Here is a 20,848-nt window from a genome sequence, read left to right as displayed (position 1 = left end):
ATCTGCTCCCTAGAACTCAGCCAGTCAAGGTGGCTACCATTTCTCGATTCTGCCTTGTCTCCAGCCCAGTCGTTCCCACTGAGTCATTGTTTGCTAGACACCCAGTGCGCCGAGGACTACGGTGGGATGCTGGAGTCTGGTCCCTGCAGATACGATATATACATGTCAAATCCCCCAGGTTGAAAGCTTGGGTTCACTGTCCTGACCAGATCTTTGTGCGCTGGCACACCAATCCTTCATCAGGAGCACAATCTAAGCTGTTGCAACCCCAGGAAGCGCAGGCAAGAGCTCTCAAGCAGAAAACCAAGATGGACGAGCGCGCGCATGCCAATAAGTCCGTCGGCACACGATCAGCTTTCCGCCTACAGTTCATCACTACTCCTACCTCTGACACTCCTGGTACGAGTATACTACTGCACTTCGATAATAAACGGTACATATTTGGTGAAATCACGGAGGGAACTCAACGAGCATGTATCCAGCGAGGCATTGGGCTGAAAAAGGTTCGCGGTTTATTCCTTACCGGCAAGACCGCATGGAACAACGGGGGCCTTATTGGTATGATTCTGAGTCTTGCCGACACACAGTCTTCAGAGACCGAGTCAGAAGACTCTTCCAGGCGTCCAAGACTTCATATATATGCAGGTCCAAAACAACTCCATTCTCTGGCTTGCGCTCGAAGGTTTATTTTTCGCACCGGCATGCCCCTGTCTGTCCATGAAGCCAGAACATCGAATGGCAAGGTGACCCAGCAGCCCATTCTCGAGGATGAGAATATTCGAGTTTGGGCTGTTGCAACAAGACACCGCACTAGCAGGCCCCCCTCGGCGGTATTCCAGGCCGACTCTGACTTGTCCGATGCAGAAGCGGAGCCTTTTCAGGACGATGAGATTGAGGAATCCAGGGTTACCTTTGAACAGGACATTCGAACTCAAGTTGTGAATAACATGTTTGACTCGGACTGGCACCGCGACCGTCTTTCCGAACACAAGGTCAAGGACATCAAATTGCCTGCTGTTGTTTGGGTACGCGATCCAGAAACCAAAGCCTTGAAGAATTACACGCTTTACGACAATGAGAAGATCGCTCCTTTTACACCCGACTCCGTCGTCTTAATTCGTGATCCATGGCCTGCTTCAATGGTCCAGGAGCTGCCGAACCCATCCAATCTGCCCAACAGAACAGCTATGTCATACATAGTCAAGGGTTATCCCCAACGCGGAAAATTCGACCCAGTTAAGGCGAAGGCCCTTGGAGTCAAGCCTGGTCCAGTATTTAGTCGATTGGTGGCTGGCATGTCTGTGACGCTCGAAGACGGATCTGTGATAACCTCAGAGATGGTAATGAGCCCAAGTCGTCCGGGTAGAGGGTTTGCTGTATTTGATATACCCTCTCCCGCCTATCTCTCAGACCTCAACCGACAGTTGGATAAGCAGAGCGAACTGCTAGAAGGTGTCGAACTTGTGATCTGGCTGACTCGCGACCATGTACCACTTACACCAGAATTTCAGAAGTTAATGGATAAGCTGAAGGATAAACAACATATCCTCTCCCATCCGGATATATGCAACGACTATATCTCGCAAGACTCCAGTGCCAAAGCTGCCGTCCGGCTATCTAACATCTCTCCCGAATTATTCTCACTCCCACGCTTTAGTAATAATACCAGTTACTCTCCTCTCCCGCCCACTTCTACAACCGCACTAAGGAACTTGCTAAGACCATCAGAGAAGGGCCCCCAGGTTATCCCCGCTCACCGTGGCTTGTTGGCTCACATAGAGCCTACTTTTCGGTTGGACAGCACGGAAGTGCCTACAAACTTGGATCACAGTGCCCTGAAATGGACTTTGGAACCCGAGGTCCGCGATCTCATCCCCGCCGGTATCTTAGCGGACCCAAGACTTACCGCACTACCTCAACTGAACGAGCCCGAGATCATAACTTTAGGTACGGGCTCAGCAGCACCCTCGAAGTATCGAAATGTCTCAGCAGTCCTGCTTCGCATGCCCAATACCATGGGAAACTATCTGTTCGATTGTGGAGAGGGGACTCTCGGTCAGTTAAAGCGACTTTTTGATGCCGAGCAATTGGACAACTTATTGTGCAGCCTAAAAGTGGTTTGGATCTCTCATCTTCACGCGGATCATCATCTCGGCACGATAACTCTACTCCAGGCCATCTATCTAGCTGGCCAGAGACAGTTTCTTCGGGGCGGACCCCGTCCTTCGCCGCCGTGTTTGATATCTGAAATCAACATGAGGGACTACATTGAGGACTATAAGTCTATTCTCTCCGTTCCGGACAATGCTCTCTGCAGGTCTATCGTCTGCCACTGGAAGGATGGGTTATCTTCGCACGACCAACCCTTCAGTTTCGATGAGACAGATATTCCCATTCGAAAGCTTGAGACTGCAAAGGTGAATCACTGCCACGGAGCACAAGCTATCTCAATTACATTCGACAATGGCTTCAAGTTCTCTTACAGCGGAGACTGTCGCCCTAGCAGATATTTTTGCAAGATAGGGGCAGATTCTGATGTCCTTGTTCACGAAGCAACGTTTGATGACGGCATGGAAGGCGACGCCTTGGCGAAGAAGCACAGCACAACCGGCGAGGCTGTTGGTGTTGCACTTGAGATGAAGGCAAAGAACCTGATTCTCACACACTTTAGCCAAAGATACTCTAAAATCCCCGTGCTCAGCAGTGTCAAGCTACCCCACTCTGCTTCTGAGGAGGAAATCCTTGAAGTTGAGGATGCCGAGATAGATAGCGGATACACCGGTACCACTACCGTGAGACAACAGCCCCTGGTTGTGCCATCACAGGACGATGCTCGTGCCTGGAGCGAGTCTTCGTTAACCTATGAGCTTCCGGTTGCGATTGCATTCGACCTGATGCGCATCCGTGTCTCACAGATTGCCTTGATGAAAAGCATATTTCCTGCGATCTCGAAAATGTTCGAGCTCGATGAGGAAAAATTGGAACAGGAGCGTCAGGAAAGAATTGTGGAGATGACAGCCAAAGGTATATATAAGGTCAAAGCCGCCAGTGAGCAGCCGTCGGGCTACAAGAATCAACCTTCCAAAGCTGGGGAGCGGAAAAAGAAGCAGCAGCAAGAGCAGCAAGGTGCTAAACAAGAAGGGAAAAAGAGGAAAGACATATCCGCAGGGTCTAACGGGCATCTGGAAGAAGCCAGGAAAGATCCAAGTCCTGGGGAAACGGTGGGTGTTCTGGTCGCTGAAGCCGGTGAGATTACTGGCTTTTCTATGCCAACTTCAGACAAGGATGCTAAGCGTGCTCAGGCCGTTGATAATGGTAACAGTAAGGCCGCGGTGTCAGATGCCTTTGGGCCTCCACAGCAGCAATTGTCGTCCGCAGATGCATCACATATTCACCCCAACACACAGGTCCCGGAGATCGAGAACATGACCCTCAGCCCGGCAAAAAGGCGCAAGATTGGCGACATGGCTTAAGGCCAATTATCACAAGAAGTACAACCGCAAGACTTAAGGGACCTCAGAGGGAAGATTAGAAGGAGGCCCATGTCTGAGGTCAGTCGAGAGATAATGCAAGGTTGGGCTGATCAAAGGTGCCCTCGACGCCCGGATTCGATCTTCTTCGACGCGAAATCCTGCATTATTTGCAGTGCCATACTGAGCACAGCACCTCGTCTGCATGGCAGGAGATATTCTCACAGAAGAATGCAACTATGAACGTCCACCGCCATCACCAATATGGCTTCAACGACACTCACGACCAAGGCATGCCATGCCGCGTTGATAGCATGGATGCAAGTGTATTCAGCTCATTCGCATACTTGAAAAGGCCTACAAAGGACAATCTGCTGCTGCAGTGTGCCTTGGCCATCTCGCTTGTGTCCTTGCATGCACAGGTAACCGCGCATTGGGACTGCTGGTACGATTACAAGTGAGACGGTAGACTCTGTATCAAACCCAAGATAGACCCATGAAATGCCAACCTATTCAGCAGTGGGGATTTTCGAGTTTTTAAAAGGATTTTACATCCACACTATTTCGTTGTTCAATGGGATCTGTTTTCTTGTTTTGTCTCAGGCGGCCAAAAGAGAAGCCAAAACGAGGCGAGTAATTCAACTACGTATTAGACACGCTACTCATTCACCATCCAGCTCTGAAAGGCCATGCACAGAAGAATGGGGAGGTATGCCCCCCTTTTCTTCATAAGAGATTCCTACCTGTCTCGTCCTGTCGCCTTCACTCGCACAAAACAGCGCCGCTCCTGGCTCAGCGCGAGGTGGTATTCGCAACCAAGACAGTAAGCACAGCGGCAAAAGCCATCATGGCCAGGAACTTCTCGGTCCTCTTGGCGGGGGTGATGAAGACGATGAAGACGAGTCTGAAGAAGAAGGACGTGAACCAGACGACGGGCGCTATCCTGACATCTATCTCACCTTGTCTCTGGATGAAGAATGGCGCCGGCGACGACGGCGCCAGGACAGACCATCGACACCGAAACCGTGCTGGGCACGTCAGGAGGAATGCTCCCAAGCGCCGGTGTACATGTAAAATCCTCGCATCCTACAGCAGTCGTCGGAAAGTTGGCCACTGTGAGTGATCCGCACGTTCCTGTGCAGTCGTGTCATGAACAAAGAACTTTGAAGCTCCCGACAGCTTTTCTGATGGAGCAGGTTAGCTTCATCTTGCTCACGGGAGGACGTCAGGTTTGACTTGCCATAGTGATGCGCACAGATCTAGTTAGTCACAGACCAAAATCCAGGTCGGCGACCCTACGATCTACACAAGTACAATTGTTACTTTTGAGATGGTCACCATGTCTTCTGTTTTCGAGTCTTTTCTTGTTGATTTAATCTGTTCTCGTCTCTCTACTACAAAAGGTTGGGCATACATGAATGTCTCCTCTTCTCCTTCAACGTCTTCGCTCTATAAAAACTGTAGAAAAATGGATGGGCGTGGAGTCTGTCTGGGGTAATTGTAATCTGCTAAAACATGGGAGGGGCTGGGTTCTCACGGAAGGAATCAGATGCCATGGCAGAACAAGGCTACCATGACAAAGTAAGCATAGCCCTTTGACCGATACGCCATCTGGCACAGGGTTGTAACTTTTATGATCGTGTCAGATCAGCTAATCCATCATTGGTCTTGCTGCTTTCTTCCATCCCAGTCCATGGGTATGATGAAGGGGATAGGGTGGGGGGAAGGGGGAATAGTGTATCAAGTGCTTGGTGTACAGGGCAAACTCCTCATGAGCACAACCCTGATCTCTCTGTACAGTACCGATATATCAGGGGCCGGATTGGCCAAGTTCTGGCAACGAACTTGCCTGCCATCGCTACTGATCTTCGCTAACAGGGCTCTGAATGTGCATCGTGACAGTAAGGCCGATTCTGAGCTGTAAAACCTCATTTCGAGTTGAACCATCATTTGCGCTGTCCACGAAAAGTATCGGATTTGGGTCTTGCGCCTCGAAAGAGCATGGTACGACTAGTGGTCAGAATCTTGGTGGTATATCGGTCAAGTGACTTCTCATAGCCGGACCATCGTGGCGGGGTCTGTGCCCAAGGGAGTGAGTCCATCAAGGTGGCTGTTCTTAGATGATAAGGGCGCAGGGTGGCTGAGCTGTCTTGACGCTTGTCCAGATGACGATTCTCTCCGGACCATGTGTCTCTCTCATCATCATCGTTCCGTCCGACTACCGTATCGGCTTGAGACGAAAAGTGATCTTCACAAAACGGTGATCAGCGCTCTGACAGAGGGCGAAATTGTGCTGTGCTGGGCTGTTACTGGGCTGTGTAGGGCAAGGGTATATTGGGGGCGGCGGTGATGGTGTCAGGGGTGGGGAAACCATATTGAGACTAAAGATACTCTCGACATCTCGGTCATGATGCATTCATCACTGTACCTTGATGTTGAGTTTGTCGTTTGACTTGCTCCCTAGCCCAACGTGCTGCGGTAATGGTACGAGGGGAGAAATCGCGGGTTGTCCGAGTTTCTTTGATCAGTTTGGTGATCCACTCTTGCTGATAGTAGCTTGCGAGTGCTCCGTTGGGGAAGGCTTCACTAAGATCGCTATCTGAGTCAACAAATGCGTTCCACTCAATCTCGGAGTCTACTTACGCAATGATACCCATGCAAGCTCGAAGGAGCCCTTCATTATGATTCAAATCCCGAGAGACCGTTTCCAAGAATTCCAAGATCGGTTGAATAGAAGCTTGTAGGATAGAGACTACTGGGAGATCAGTAAGAGGCAATCGAAGAAGACGGTAGCGTTCCACACCTTTGGGAGTTCCCTTAAAAGCTAAAATCATACCGGACCACGCATCTGCAATTCCAGAGCGAAGGGAGACAATATAGTCAAGCATATCGAAGGAGACGTCATTCGCTACCGAGACGGTGCTTGCCTGTCTCAAGACTTGGGCCACCACCTCGGCATATTTCTCAAAATGAACACCAATGCTCGTAGCGACATCCCCGAATGTCTCCAGAATCGGAGGCTTCAGTTGATTGGTGAGCTTGTCAGATCGCAGATTGTTGAGCAGATAATTCATAAATGCATCACAGTAAGGCTGAGATTTATCCTCAAGTGCACGGACAATGTCGCTTACAAGGCCGATCGCTAGGGAGCACATGTCGGGAATATCTTGATTGCCCAAAGCGTTGTACAGGTATGGGACAAAAGACTCCATGTACTTCAGGAAATCTCCGGCCAAAGCATTTGCCAAGCCACTGACAATTTGGAAGATGACCTCTGGCACGCTGGTGTTTCCGGTGACATTGAGAATTTCCAAGCTGACCTGCATGACTCGGTCTGCTTGGGGGGCAATGTTCTGTTCAAGTCTCTGGACAATCGCTAGTAGAACGCTGCTAAGGCTGACTTGCAACTCTTCCAGGGTGATCTTATCATCGATGCTGACGACCTGCTTTTGCATAGGAATCGTATTTTCCAGACGCTGAATAATGACATTTGACAACTCAGCAACTATCTGCAGGCTGTCATGTGCAGCATTTGTAACAAAGCCGCCTAGCACTTCATATGCAGCAGTTCTGAGCTGGTTATTGGCACCTTCCTTCTCAGTGACTGCAAGAAGCGAAGTAATGCTGTCTTGGAAATGGGGAGTCAACTGGTTGGTCGAACCGCCCTCTTCCCCAACAAAACGTTCGGTTAGGTTCAGAAGTGCCAAGCAGCAGGACGAAGCGATCTTGGGGTTGCTCATCAAACCATTGAATAGGGCTGACATGAGAGGCTGAAGATGAGTCGAGGGATCGATGCATTCTGAGCAATAGTCACAGATTCTGCTGAGGGCAAAAGCGGCCGAGTCCTGGACTTGAGCGACCGGATCTTGCATCATCCCAATCAAAACTGGAAGCGCTTGCTTGACCAGTGGATCCAAGGTTTTGATATCAGGACCGTCCATAATTGCGCCAAACGATGAGACGGCTGCATCTCGCTTGGTCCAGTCTTCGCTTCGCAAATTGGCTTCAACAAATTGGAGAACTGCAGGGACCATGTCATTACCGATGGTCTGGGCATAGAGCTGAAGACACTGATATGCTGCACGAGCAGTGTTGTACTCGTCCTCAGCATCATCTTCTGACACCTTGGTCATCAATTGTAGGAGAACGGGGACAACCTCTCGCGCAGCAACGCGGGCGAAGTGGAAGTAAGGCCGCAGTTCTGTCGAGCCTTCTTGTTGTGCTTGTTGGTTGTCATCCTCGATGCTAATCTCCTCTTCACAAACGGTGCACCAAAATTCAATCGCCAGCTTGGCAACATCCTCCTCATCACTCTTCATGCCTGCAATGGTCAAGCCAAACAGTGCCTTTTCCATGTAGAACCTCATCTTATCATAGTAGATACCCATGATGCGATTCAAACACCCGAAGGCTGCAGCCTGGACTCTGGTATCGTCTGATTGTGTGGCCTCGCAAACAACTTGCATGATGTAGTTTCTCTCACCCTCATTCTCAAAGTTACTGCGGATGAATTCAGTGGCATCGGACAAGGCGGACAGAGCAGAAAGTCGGACATCCTGGTTGGTCTCCTCTCTTCTTGCGCCCTGGACAACCGCGGTTAGAATGGCATTGGAGTACCCGATTAGTGACTCGCGAAGCTCGACATCATCAGACTCGCAGATGAAGCCAATAGTTGTCAGACTTGATTGTTTGAGCTTATCTTCACCCGAGCCGACATTGTGCACAAGGGCGGGGAGTAGTTCAGGCCACTCGTTACGGGGTAGTTCAATGGCAGCGATAGTAGCGATCAATTGTGCACCCGAGTTGGCGGCTTGAGGAGTAGAGTTGAGGGTCTTGACTGCAAGTTCCTTGACCTGTCTCTTGATCGAAGGATCGACCCCTTGTAGCCATCTAGCCTGGACCTCTCGTAATCGGGTGATGTCACGGTAGGTGAAGGAATTTTTGAGGGCGAGACCAGCAGCTTGTCGAACGGCGGCACTGGCCTGGTCATTGGCAAGTTCTCGGGAGAGAATAGAGAGGTATTCAGACTGAAACGCAATCGTTAGGCGTTTTGCAGGATGATTCAACAGATGGTAGGGAACATACGAAATTGCCCTCACGGGCGTGTCTCAGTTGCTCTTCGGCATTGCCGCGAATACTTGCATCTGAAAAAGAGGTCAGAGAGAAGGATAAAAGATGATTGAGCGACAGGAAGTCTTACCTGGAGAGAAGGTGTTCTCTAGGACAGACTTGACATCCATGGTTGCGTTCGCCTGACCAGCGGTCTGGAGTCGAGAAAAGTGGTCAAAACGGAGAAATTCAGGGTCCTACTTAGGCTGCACGCGGGTTATGGGAGGTACAAGAGGGACAGATCTGAAGTTACACAGGTCTGGAATTCAAGGAAAGAAAGACCGAGAAAGAGGTCGGACGAAGTGTTGTTCTGAGAGAGAAACGGACGAGGTGTTTGACGACGAAAAGAGTGGGAGAGTGGGAGGCAGAGCGTCGTGTTGTGTGCCAGACTGCCAGTGTGTGATGTGCGTGTGTGCGTGTTTGTAGGCAAGGCAGGCCGTAGATCGGTAGTGGTAGGGCTGCAGGCTACGGTTGGTGTTTGGATGTGCGAGGTGGGATGAATCATACCAATATTACCGACAGACGTCCGTAGTGAGTGCCTAAAACACCTAAGGGGCCTGAGTTAACCTAGCCCGGAGGCGTGATTGGCAACAATAAAGAAATCTCCAGTTAAAGATGGCCGCTTAAAGGCCGTCAGTCTTTAACTAGGATGGGCAGGCTTTAACTATTTAAACTAGATTCCAGTTAGACGTAATTTTAAGAGTGGCACTTGGCAGGTGACTTTCAAGGTTGGGTAGCGCTTGTCTGCCTACCATTCTTTATCTCCAATAACCCCCGTATACCATCGTCATCAGGGCCGCCTTCCAGTGCCACCTGGCCAATCAAGTCTTCCCGCCACATCGCAGCCTCATACGCACCAAGAGCAGATGATCTGCTGGTGCTCAGGAGTAGCCCACACGGGCTCAAGCGTATTGTTATTATATTCTCTTTCAAGCAGCGGCACTCGGTATCTACCGAGCGCTCACCCAAGTTGTCTCCTTGTACCACTGACTAGTGCCCGCGTTTGCGAATCCAGTGCCGTTGGTGGCCCACATGAATGACGGTCATCTAACGAGTCAATCCCTCAGCTTCAGCCTCAGCCTCGTCCTCTTCGTATCAAGCTTTGCCATCACCACCTGTCAACCGTACTCCGCTGTCAATACCACGCATTCATCCAGTCATAGCCTCATCTTCCGTATGCTCTTCCGCCCCGCCATCGTGGCTCGCGTCCACATCCAACACTACAAATCCCAAACCTGCCTGATCAATCACCGCGGCCACTCTTCTCCCGACCCTGCCATTGACCTCCAGCCTCGCAGGCCTCATACCAGCGTCCATTTTGGCATCTTCAAACACATGACGTAGCTCCCACCGATCTTGGCCAGTCTCGGTGATGATTTCTCGCCTGTAAACTCGCACATCACCCTCTGAGGCTGTAAGGACGAGTAGTATGCGGTCGTCAACAAACTTCGCATCTAGTATCTCCGTTACTTCTGCTATTTGCAGTGTGGTGCTTGACCTAGTCGTCATCTGCAACCGTTTACTCCCAGCCTGTTCAAGTTCAGCGATTGTGAGTTGTAATTGTTGCTTGTGATCCCGGCCCCTGGCAAGTGCAGCCAGTCGATAGAGACTCGTATCCTGTTGGTCAGGAATGATCCTCATATCTAGCATGCTCTCGTCGACACCTCCAGGTAGCGCAAACATGTAGCTCGCGAGAATAGATTTCCTGAACGTCTCGGCGATCTGCCCGAAAATAATGTCGCACTGTTTCTTTAACCGTTCCAGCAACATGCCTAGTTTTGGCATTGAGTCATCGTTTTTGTTGCTGGAGGATTTTCTTCGCTCGGTATATTCAGCGTAGAATCCAGCATCGCTTTCTTCATGGAAAGATTCCGCCGCTGTAGCATCGCCTCCCACAGTCGAGCCACCGACGTCAATATACCGCCTCAACCTGCTTTGGCCCATCGCACCGCCCACATAATCTAGAACAGTTCTCAACTCTTGCTCGCCTGTCCAGCTCTCCCTTAACTCCTCTGCGCGCTCACTTCCCTCCTCGAGCGCCTCGACCTCACATTCCCATTTCAACCATTTCATAAAGACCGCGAAATCCCTTATCTCGGCACCGACATCAATCAAGATATCTTCCGCCAACAACCCCAATACATCGACCGTCTCTCTTATATGCCGAACGACCTTCTCATCTAGCCCAAGACGCTCCCTCGACCCAGAAAACCTCGCAAGGCCATCCAGTCGACTCAAGATGACCTGTATACGCTCCAACGCGGGTTGAAGACATTCGCTGGTCATTCTCCGTACCACATCAAGACAGTCACCCACAGCCTTCTCCCACCTTTTCAGTCCTCTGTCGCCCACCTCATCGACCAACCACTCCCTCACCCTCGGCTCGCACGCACCCGTGACGGCAAGATGATGTGCCGCAAAAGCAAAATCGGCGTCAGGATCTGCTTCTGCGAGAGATTCGTTGATATTTCGCAGAAACCTGGATGGCAAGTCAAATGCCGCCTTGACCTCAGCCGACAGTTGCATCTGCACCTGTGAGACATATCTTAGCAGGTTTCCTAGCTGCGTGACCTTGCGCGCAACTAAAGGTAGCATTCTACCAGCCTGCGTGATAAAGCTCAGGTCGAGACCGACGATATGCAGCGAATGGTCGGTTTGCTGCACGGTAAGAAAAGCTGTCGATAGATAGGGATGGCCAGTTATAGCCTGCACGGTTGCTCCGTTCTCGCGAGTCGGAAGACACGATCCAACGTCAACCGCGCCGATCTCGAAAGAATCGAAAATCTTTAGATGGACTGCACATCGGCCTCCTGCACCGTCGACACCTTGCTCCTGCAAGCCTGTAATCAAAACATCAACCGCGCGACTTAGACCTGTATCGTTGGCATGAAAGGTCGCGTCAACACTACCCCTTGAGCTGAAAACATCATCACCGCTTCCAACACCAATGGGAGGTAGAGTCGCAAGCTTTGGCAACGACGTTTCAACATCGATCGCACTCAATTCACACGGTAGGTCGGCCTTGAGTGAAAGCAGTTTATCAATGTCGGCTTTGAGACCAAGGATGTGATCAAGAGTAATATTCTTTCCGCTGTCGGCGCCAGTCTCGAGTCTCTGTCGAATAGTCGATGGGGGCGGGGCGGCGAAGTGGGTGGTCCACGAGATAGTCGAAACATATGTTTTTGATCTCCCCTTCGTAGTTGTATTGGAATCAGTCCAGCCCACAGACTTTGATGTCCGAGGAGATCTCCTCCTTTGGGAATGAGATTGAGACTGAGGTTGAGGACTAAAACTCGATGCAGGTGAAAGCGGACCAGGGGGCAAGCCTGTCGACAGACAATGAGCGATCTTGCCCGTAAACGCATTAATGAGAGAGACTGTTCCATCGAAAGAGGCCACTGCAAGGATTTGACCTAAGAACCATGATACATCAGTAACAATTCTCGGAAACCAGACCAACCCTCAGCTCAAGTAGCCAGCTAGCTCGTTGCAGCGTATGCAGAATTCCCTCCCAGAGCATTGAGAACGCGCAAACTCACCGTCTCGTCTCCACGAAAGTCCTGCAACCTTGTATCTTCGACGACTGGCCAACCCGCAAGCACCGTCGTCTCCACCATTCTCACCGTTCCCCCGATCCTTATCCTCATCCTCATCCTCCACTGCATCCGCCCCGTCATCATCCTCACCGAACGTAGCGCCAAACACACGCTGGCCATTCAGACGCCAAACATCGACTTGAGCCTTAGCCTGGGTGTTGTGCTGACTGACAGTCGCAACGAGGTCCATGGTGGGACAGTACGCGAACAGGCGTGACGGTAGCGGGATGCATGGCTCCGTCAGGACCCGGGACGCAATTTGGTGCATCTTCGTGTTGATTTTGGACTAAAGGCCTTGCGCTGTCTTGGAGGACTATCGGCCTGTTCTCCCCGGTGCGTATGGGCGGTGAAAGAGAGGGAATGGGGGATGTGCGCTGGCCGGATATTGGGTTGATGTGGGCGGCTGATTCATATGCTACCACGCAGAATCCGCCTCAACACGTAGATATGGCCACAAACCCAAGTCGCGTGATTTGACGCGTTTCGAGGGTGAGATGCTGTTTCTATCCTCAAGCCACAGATTGACAATCGAAGCAAAGAAAGATCGTGGAGACCATACGTCGTTCAAAGGATTTCATCATTCATAAGTCTGTTTGTCCACAAAAATTACTAATTACTGGTGGTCTAGTGATATTCTACCTAGGTGGGTAGTGCATGTTTTTGGACCTGGAAGTTCTTCTTCTTCTGCCAAGCCTTGGTCCGGAAGGCTTTAGAGAACATCACCCCTTCACCGTGGTGCCGGTTTTGGGCCAGTCAGTATTGCATTCCATGCCCTTTTCCCATCCTGCTCAGGAGATTCCAAGATGCGAAATTCGTTCCTTCTTAATAACTGTTTTCGGTCTGGTATAAGTCTTGCTCCTTCCAAAATTTCCTTTCTCAGTACATGCTGTCGAGGCTTTGGTATGATCCGAAAGTTCTGCAGTCCGGAAACCCAAAAAATCAAAAGGGCAACCCTGGCTGAAACAAATAAAAACGTGCAATGTCGAGCTTGTGCACCCGGCAAACAAAATGCAGACAAATGCGCTCAATAGCTCCCGAAAACGCTATATAAAAATGCTAAGTGTGTTGGATCATATCCCCTAGATAGCTCAACTCATCAAGAAGTTGTTGCATACTAGTTGAATGTGGCATAGTTGAGCCATTGAAAGACGCCAACGGAGGCTGGAAGCCCTGGTCGCGGTCTGCAGCCTCAAGAACAAGGGGAGACACATTCTTGGGCGAGGCAGCTTGTTTAAAGGTGGCGTTAGACTCGCTTTCATCTGTGGGCAAGCTGTAGTGCTGGAACTTGGACCAAGAAAAATCTGCATCTTTGGCACTATCGAGGTCAGTATGCGAGCTGGGGCCTGCAGAGGAAGCAATTGAGCTAATGGTGGAGAAGCTAAAAGCTGAGGACAACGCATCTGCTGTTGGTGCAGTATATCCTCTGGCTTCCGAGTCGATCTTCTGCTCATTTTTCCCTGCTACAAAGACCGGATTCACTTCTTTCATAGTGTGATCCAGCTCAACTGAAGGACTCATTGGCTCGAGATCAGTGACGCTCGCGGCATAATCTGATGTGGGTGAAAATCTCGTTGTGCTAGAAGTCCAGTCCGAAAAGCGACTTTGGTTGTTGTTAATGTAACTGTTGGTATACGACTCGGTGTCAATGGTGGTAGCCGAGAAATGGCTTTGGATATTTGCAAGCTCTTCTTCAAATCGCTGCCTGGGAGAGTCACCCGCGATGCTGCTAGGCGGATATGCTGACGAAGGGCTATTGGGCAGTGTTGGAAGCCTTTTCTCAAGATCGAGACCATTTTTACCATCGTCTACCAGATTTTCACCCTCAATCTTAATAGCTGTGAGTGGCCAGAGTGGAGTGTTGGCTGTTGAAGCGATCTCTTTGAGTGTCTCCATTGGTTTGTATGCAGTGCTCGGGATTTCAGAAGACTTCTGGCCCGAAACTTCATCGAGGAGGAGCGAATTGCGCAATGATGATGGTTCACGAGACAAGGACCGTTGCCTTCGGTGCTGTTGGAAGGACGTGATTGCAAGCCCAAGGTTTCCATCAATTGTCTCGTCAAACTCTCGTCGTAAAACAAGTTCTCGAGCCGGCCCGGTCGGTGAGAGCTCGGTAACTTCTGGAATTGGTGGAGTCCGTGAGAGTACGGTCTTCTTGGAAAGACCACTGTGGCCAGAAGATCCACGAGCATGAGTGACAGGCACATCCTGATTCGATGACTTTGATCGACCACGTTCGATAGAGGTTTCAGGACTGGTGGACCTAGGTGATGCCAGTGCTTTGAAAGCACCTATAATACCGACCGACCGATTGCTTCCTCGTGAGTTAGAACGACTGGGTACATCCATAGACGGCTTCCTTGCAAGTCGTATGATCCTCAATGTGTTGGCACTTCCCGGTTGCGAAGGACCTCGAGAAGAGGCGGATCTTCCTCTTCGAGAGCCTGCACTGGTCGGTGAGCTTCCTGTAGACCATGTCTGCTGGGATAGCGTCGGAGATGTCTTCAGACGCGGCAGCGATGGTTTTGCTGGGACTGGGCGAGGGTTCATAAACTTGTCTGTTGGGTTCATGGTTCGGTACTCAGAGCCAGTAGAGCTGACACTGTCGTTTCTGGAGCGGCTACTGCTCAACGCAAATGGAACATTCAACACGTTAACCAGCTGTCCAGGAAGCATGGGACAGGAAGCTGTCGATGGTTCAGCCGAATTGTGGAACTCAATATCGTCGTCAAGCTTGTACTGTTCGCCGGGATGAGCGAGAAGGACCATCTGGAGGGCAGGGGGAAAGGGAGGCTTACATAGTACCAGTAAGTACCGCCCATTTTGAGTCCACCGTCTCTGGGTACACCAGCTGGCTGCGGGTCTCCATCACAGATGATGTTGGAAAAGCTATGACAGCCTGACCAGTGCTCCTGGCCCGTGCGTGAATCTCGTTGCATGGGGTAAGGAGTGGAGAAGTTGTCCCAGGAACCATAGAGGGCAACCGATCTCGTAGAGGGAGGAGTACGACTGCCGAAAGAATTAGCAGTTTGTTTCCAGGGGGAATTGAGACCATCAGTTCTCTTTCCAGGAAAACATACACGAGAAAGGTATTGAGCGTGGTTGGCGCCATGTGGAATTATATAAGCAATGTCCCAACAACCAGAGCCAACCCTCGAAGATAAGCTTTTGCAAAATGGTCGCAGCAATGGAGGAATTTGACTTGTAGAAAGCGATCGACTTTTGGTTTTGGACGCTGACCCAGCAGCAATAGACCCAGGAAGGTGCGTACCAGACAAGAAGTGGCCAAGGACGACCAGCGAGGAAGTAACAACCCGATGCCGGCGGGTTCAATCCACGCAGCCGTAGTTGAAGAGAAGTCAATGACAGCGTCGATGTAAAAAATTATATGCTCCGAGTCTGGACTCTAGGGCGTTCAGAATGACGCCACGGATGGAGTCGGTCTGGAAGTATCTAGATTAGGGTGCTATTTCTGCAATGAAGTTGAAACCGAGGACAAGCCTCAAACGGCTGTGTTGATCACAGCAATGGACGAATGCATGGCAGGAGGTTCCAGTGGAGCCGAGATACTGAAACTTAGGAAGATAGGGCCAATAGAGAAATATAGAGGGATGATTGGGTGAGGCGCGTGTTTGAGGACTGAGTGAATACTCAGGGTCGGTGTTGATATCTGCAACAACCAATGAGGATAGAAATCAGTGTGGCAGGACGAATCTGGATAGGCGCCTGATGGAGATGATTGCAGGGGGCCAATGCCTGCACAATTTTGGGGGTGGGCGGCTGCTGAGGTAGTGGTGGGAAAGACTCGAACCGGCGACAGTGATGCCTGGAAAGATGTCGAATGAGTGGTTGAGAGAGGCCAACTGGATGGAGCCTTGTATGAGAGATGCACAGACAAGAGACACTCGCGAGATTGTGCGAGAGAGGGGGAGGACGGATTGTACAAATGTAAAGAGGCCGTCGGCAGACTACATATTATTAGTTTCCAGAGTCTTGCTTGCATGCACGCATGGGACAAGCCGGTGTCAAAAACACAGCGAGGGAGTGAATAGGTAGAAGGTGAGAGGTGAAGGCGGCCTGGCAAAAGTCAAGACAAGAAATGGAAAGATGAAAACGCGATATCGATTTCTAGTCCATGTTGCAGCTCGAGTCTCTCGGTCCTCTGCCCCTCGTCATACTGCATTGAGGCGAGACCATCAAGGTGTGTGAAGTCGGTACCACCCCCAGTCCCAGGACAACGGGGCAGTCGATCCAGATCGGAAAAAGACTCGTAACGAAGAGACCCTTGACGCCAAAATGGATGCAGAGTGGGCACAACAGATGCCGGAAGAGGCAGCGACCAACTTGAAGGCAGCGCAGATGGCGTTCGGATGGAGACAGCAACGAGATGAACAAGCGAGAAACCTGAAAAGAGGTGGAATCCATGGAAATCAAGGACACGGTCCAATTTTGGAAGATCCCCGCCAATTGGTGAATCCGTGTTTAGGCTCCTCCTATTCCAGCCTAGTGCCGGACCCGGATAACGCGCTCCTTCCAAAGTTTCGCTCCCGCCCATGTCCATGGCAACTGCCCTGGATCTGCAGTCTGCAGGAGAGTCAATGGCAAGAGCAACCTCATCCATTTGCATTATCACTTTGCATTTTAGGCATGGGTGGGTAGGTAGCCCCAGGGGACCGACCTCCCACAAACCTACCAGACCATCCATCCCTTTAGGCATGCCATCACGCCTTAACCATCCCAAACACATATCAAGCACGTCAGCATCCTGCTCATTTATAACTCGGGAGGAATAAATCAAAGACAGCCGGCCTGAAGGGGACAACAACCAAAACCGAGCAGTCCCCGAAACCAACGCGACACGCACCCCCTATTTTGGTTCGCGAGGGAGAAATCCTACTCTTAGGTAACTAGGTACGGATAGGGAGGGGAGACTGCCAATGTTGCTTGCGGCGCCCCTAACTCGTATGGTCTCTGCCCCTACGGAGCGCCTCAGGGCGGCTGCCGGCAGGGAGTGCCAAGGCGCCGCAGCACCCTGACAGCAAGCCTTCCCCCAAAGGCGGCTAGCTATCCGGACAGCCTACAAGTTCGTCGAGCCGCCAGAACGCCTGCGCAATTTGAAAAGTGCCTTACTCCCCCATGCAATGTCCCTCACAGAAGGCGGTGCTGTTCAGCTTGCCAGGCTACTATTGGGCCTTTGACTTTGGCTAATAAACACGTGAAAGTCGGAGAGGACTTGTATGGTGTCGACTTTGGAAATCCCAATTTCACTATTTAATATTGCACTCTCTCGTGCGATCTTGTGGAATTGATTATCGTTCAGGCTTTCTAGCGCAGGTGAGGCCAACCATTACGAGTCGTTCAATCCACAGCTCAGACCTAGATAAGCTGCAGACCACCTCCAAGCCTGCCTAACACTCGCATCGATGCGCTCAGGGGACGAGCTGCGACGGACGGGATACCTCGTGTCCGAACTGCTAGCTAGCGAAAGACCAACTACTCGTATGAACGGAAATGAAGTGCGAATATGGGAAGCAGCTGAGTTGGTCAACGTGGCCGCGAATGACTCGTATTGCTCTCATGGGCCACCAGGCAGTTGCCATCTCGGACGTACTGTAACACAGCGCCACATCCCGGGCAGGTGAAGGAACAATAATACGTGGCTACGAGGCACTGGTACTCGTCTGAGAAAGTCCCGAGCACTCCGTACCTACGCTAGTTATGGTCTCATGCCCCGTTCTGTGACTTTCAGGTGTAGCACATGACCTGTCGCTCCATCTATTCATCCACTCACCCGTCCGTTCATTATTCACTCAGTCATTCATTGGCACCAAACACCAAGTACGAGTAGTTCGTACTGTGCCACAAGTTCACGCCCCTCACTGATTCTACTCACCAGATCCAGACTAGTGCCACTTGGCAAGAGCTCAGACTCCTCATGAGTCATGACTCGAAGTGCTCGCCAGGGCCCAACTCAGCCTCAGCCTACCGAACACTCCAACCAATCGCCCCTGTCTCTCACCACGTGACTGCCCAAATCACCCACAGCCTTGCCACACTCACAAGGCTACATCCATTCATCCTCGTTGTCACTCCCATCCCGTACAGATACGGATACTAAAGGCACACTTTTGTGGTCCCATTTTCTTTGTATGTCATGCGGTAGTTAAAGTTTGTTTAGAATGGGAAAAGGAAAGAAAGTCTTCGCTTCGTTTAAACCTTGTTGCACACATACTCACGGACCCAAAGTTGCGAGCAGCGCGAGCGCAATGAAATCAAAAATCCAGAAGGGGAAGCGGCAAAGAAAAAGGCCACTACTCGAGAAGATAATGACAAAATGAAAAGAATTGTTTTTGACAATTTTCGCTCTCATGGATTTCCCTTTTTCGCCGCACTCTGAGGAGATCTATCTTTGAAAGAGGAAAAGCAACTCCTTTCCCAACACGGCAGCGCTGGCCACCAGTGATGTGCTCCTGGAGAAAAGGCATACTGCCACTGTCGCATAAAACAAGTGGACACTAGTAGTCGTCGTCGTGTATTCATCTCCTAATAATACAATGATCAGAGAAAAAGCTGGGGAAAAGTGATACAGAGCCACTCCACTCCCGTTTTCGCCCCAATTCCCTGCATCATCCACCAGTGGCGACGGTTAGCAAATAGGAGTAGTAATCATACAATCCGCACCGTTCTGAAGCCTCCGCCATTACCATCAGCAGCAACGTTTTTGAAAACTAGACGCCTATTGATATGCCAATGGGCTGTCATGGTTGATATCTCGCCGCGATTTCTCACCCGGGAACTAAGATTAGACGCTTCTCCGATCGTGTCGTCTAACCACACTACCAAGACAGACCTTCAGGAGACCCTGTGCGGTGAGTTCTTGGCCTTCGTCGCCGGTCCAGGGCACTGTGTCAACCATATCTCGAATATTGTAGGTTCCAGACAAAGCATCGTCCAATTCTATTAGATTCTCGGCAGCCTCAGGCTCACGTCCAACCTGAAAGAATTGAATACCAACCTGCCAGGATTCGGCACCGTATGAATCGAGCTTCTTGGCTGCGTTCACAATCACACTTTCGACATCGTCGCTGGGAACGCCATCGGTGATGACGATGACGTTGAGTGGCTTGACAGTTGCTTCATGGCCGTGAGATTGGCGCTCGATCGAGTCGGCTACTTCGCTGAGGTACGGTCTGAGGATATGGCTGAGTCGGGTGCCGGTCGGGGTGCCACCTAGAGGTCTCACGGTCTGGAACAAATTCTGAACCGCTGCTGTGGTTGTGATATTGGTGTATCCACCATGAGTTGAATTAGGATTCCGATGGTTTAGGAAGTAGATGTCGATACCATCAGCATCGTAAGTTGTGCAGATTGGGGCAATGGCTGCCAGTGCTGCAGAGGTTTCCCTCCAGCTCCGGCCCGCCATACTTCCGCTGTCATCAATGAGAAAGATAGTGTCAAACTCTCTCAAAAATACATATGGTGAATCGTCGCAAACTTGCATGGGTGAGGCCAAGTCTGCCGCACTGTTTGGTGCAGCTGAGTATGGAGGAGGGGCACCGATGTGCTCTGCTGGTCTCGGTCTGCGGGTTGGTACCGTTGTGGCAAATGGATTAGTAGGATCATTCATCCTCCCGATCGGAGACTGGAATCCAGTGGGGGCTTGTGCCGGAATGGATGACCGCTTAGAGCTGAAGCGTTTGAGGAAACCCATGGCATTCCGCGGTCTGGATGATGATGATGAGTGAAAGGTATCACGATGAAAAATAATCGGATTCTCCATCTTCAAGAATTTGGTGGGGGTTTGATAGTCAGAAATAGTCAGGTAGTGACTGTGTGAGGCAGTCACGGGGTGCTGAGTTTGAGGTAAGCTCTGAGGCAGTTGCAACTGTTTGTTTGCCCGGGTTACACTAGCTTTTCAAACAAAGAGATATGTGAAGCCGAGTCGTGATTTGGATCTTGATACTGGAAGAGCAGAAGTATGGCCAACGAACAGAAAGATGAACCATATACTTATACAGACTGTGCCTTGAAGCCGGTTTACGATCTCGTGATGCTTGCACGTGGCAGGGCGCGTTGTGTTTCAACAAACTCAACCACCGAGAAATGTGCCTTGAGGTTCGCCTACAACATTCAAAACAATGAGTGATCCGTGTGAAACGGTATGCACTGCCTCGGCATACCCCTCCATGATAAGAGATATGGAGTTTATAGTGGTCAATCAGTGCACCCATCGTGTGAACTAGATGAAAGTACTTGAAAGGGCGTGATACTGAACAACCTCAAACCCACCAACGAGGCGTTCTGAGAATGGGGAATTTGGAGAACACAGCCTCGCGCCTTGTCCGCCCAATTAAAGGGGCCCGAGATCCTAAGCCACAATATGCCCCTCTTTTGGGCCTAGTACCTGATATAGCCTCCCCACACGGCTGAGTCAAAGAGGGAAGACATGCAGGATTTGATATCTTGAATGTACCTGGCTCTAGACAGAACATCCTGCTACTACTCGGGCACGTGGTAGAGAGCCTCATTCCCGATCGCAATGGTTCGCAGGCGCTTTCTCAATAGCCCAAAAACTCGGGCAGCTTAGACGCCGGAATACTGGGAGTTACAGATGTCATTCTCAGCCCCATTTTGTCCCATCAAGCGCCTGACTCCTTGATGTGGCCGGCTCACACA

The 20,848-nt window shown here is 50.8% G+C and overlaps 5 protein-coding genes across 5 annotated transcripts; 1 reads left to right on the top strand and 4 right to left on the bottom strand.

Annotated features, from left to right (window-relative positions):
* Positions 1 to 308: 308 nt before the first annotated feature.
* On the top strand, positions 309 to 3,473 carry A1O9_06735 (uncharacterized protein; the record flags this gene model as incomplete). Its single annotated transcript, XM_013403683.1, has 1 exon — positions 309 to 3,473. The coding sequence occupies one exon, from the start codon at positions 309 to 311 to the stop codon at positions 3,471 to 3,473; it is 3,165 nt and encodes a 1,054-aa protein (XP_013259137.1).
* A 2,402-nt stretch (positions 3,474 to 5,875) lies between these two features.
* Positions 5,876 to 8,710, bottom strand: A1O9_06734 (uncharacterized protein; the record flags this gene model as incomplete). Its single annotated transcript, XM_013403682.1, has 5 exons — positions 5,876 to 6,065; positions 6,114 to 6,222; positions 6,274 to 8,497; positions 8,556 to 8,614; positions 8,671 to 8,710. The coding sequence occupies 5 exons, from the start codon at positions 8,708 to 8,710 to the stop codon at positions 5,876 to 5,878; spliced, it is 2,622 nt and encodes an 873-aa protein (XP_013259136.1).
* Positions 8,711 to 9,728: 1,018 nt separating this feature from the next.
* On the bottom strand, positions 9,729 to 12,365 carry A1O9_06733 (uncharacterized protein; the record flags this gene model as incomplete). The annotated part of the gene is made up of 2 exons (XM_013403681.1): positions 9,729 to 11,992; positions 12,119 to 12,365. 2 exons carry the CDS (start codon positions 12,363 to 12,365, stop codon positions 9,729 to 9,731), a joined length of 2,511 nt encoding a protein of 836 aa, XP_013259135.1.
* An 866-nt stretch (positions 12,366 to 13,231) lies between these two features.
* On the bottom strand, positions 13,232 to 15,284 carry A1O9_06732 (uncharacterized protein; the record flags this gene model as incomplete). The annotated part of the gene is made up of 3 exons (XM_013403680.1): positions 13,232 to 14,911; positions 14,971 to 15,181; positions 15,253 to 15,284. 3 exons carry the CDS (start codon positions 15,282 to 15,284, stop codon positions 13,232 to 13,234), a joined length of 1,923 nt encoding a protein of 640 aa, XP_013259134.1.
* A 3,690-nt stretch (positions 15,285 to 18,974) lies between these two features.
* Positions 18,975 to 19,883, bottom strand: A1O9_06731 (uncharacterized protein; the record flags this gene model as incomplete). The annotated part of the gene is made up of 1 exon (XM_013403679.1): positions 18,975 to 19,883. One exon carries the CDS (start codon positions 19,881 to 19,883, stop codon positions 18,975 to 18,977), a length of 909 nt encoding a protein of 302 aa, XP_013259133.1.
* Positions 19,884 to 20,848: the final 965 nt, after the last annotated feature.

This window comes from Exophiala aquamarina (genome assembly GCF_000709125.1).
Source record: "Exophiala aquamarina CBS 119918 chromosome Unknown aczIA-supercont1.5, whole genome shotgun sequence".
NCBI lineage: Eukaryota > Fungi > Ascomycota > Eurotiomycetes > Chaetothyriales > Herpotrichiellaceae > Exophiala > Exophiala aquamarina.
The sequence above is the reverse complement of the archived record's forward strand: the minus strand, read 5'-3'. Positions and strand labels throughout refer to the sequence as shown.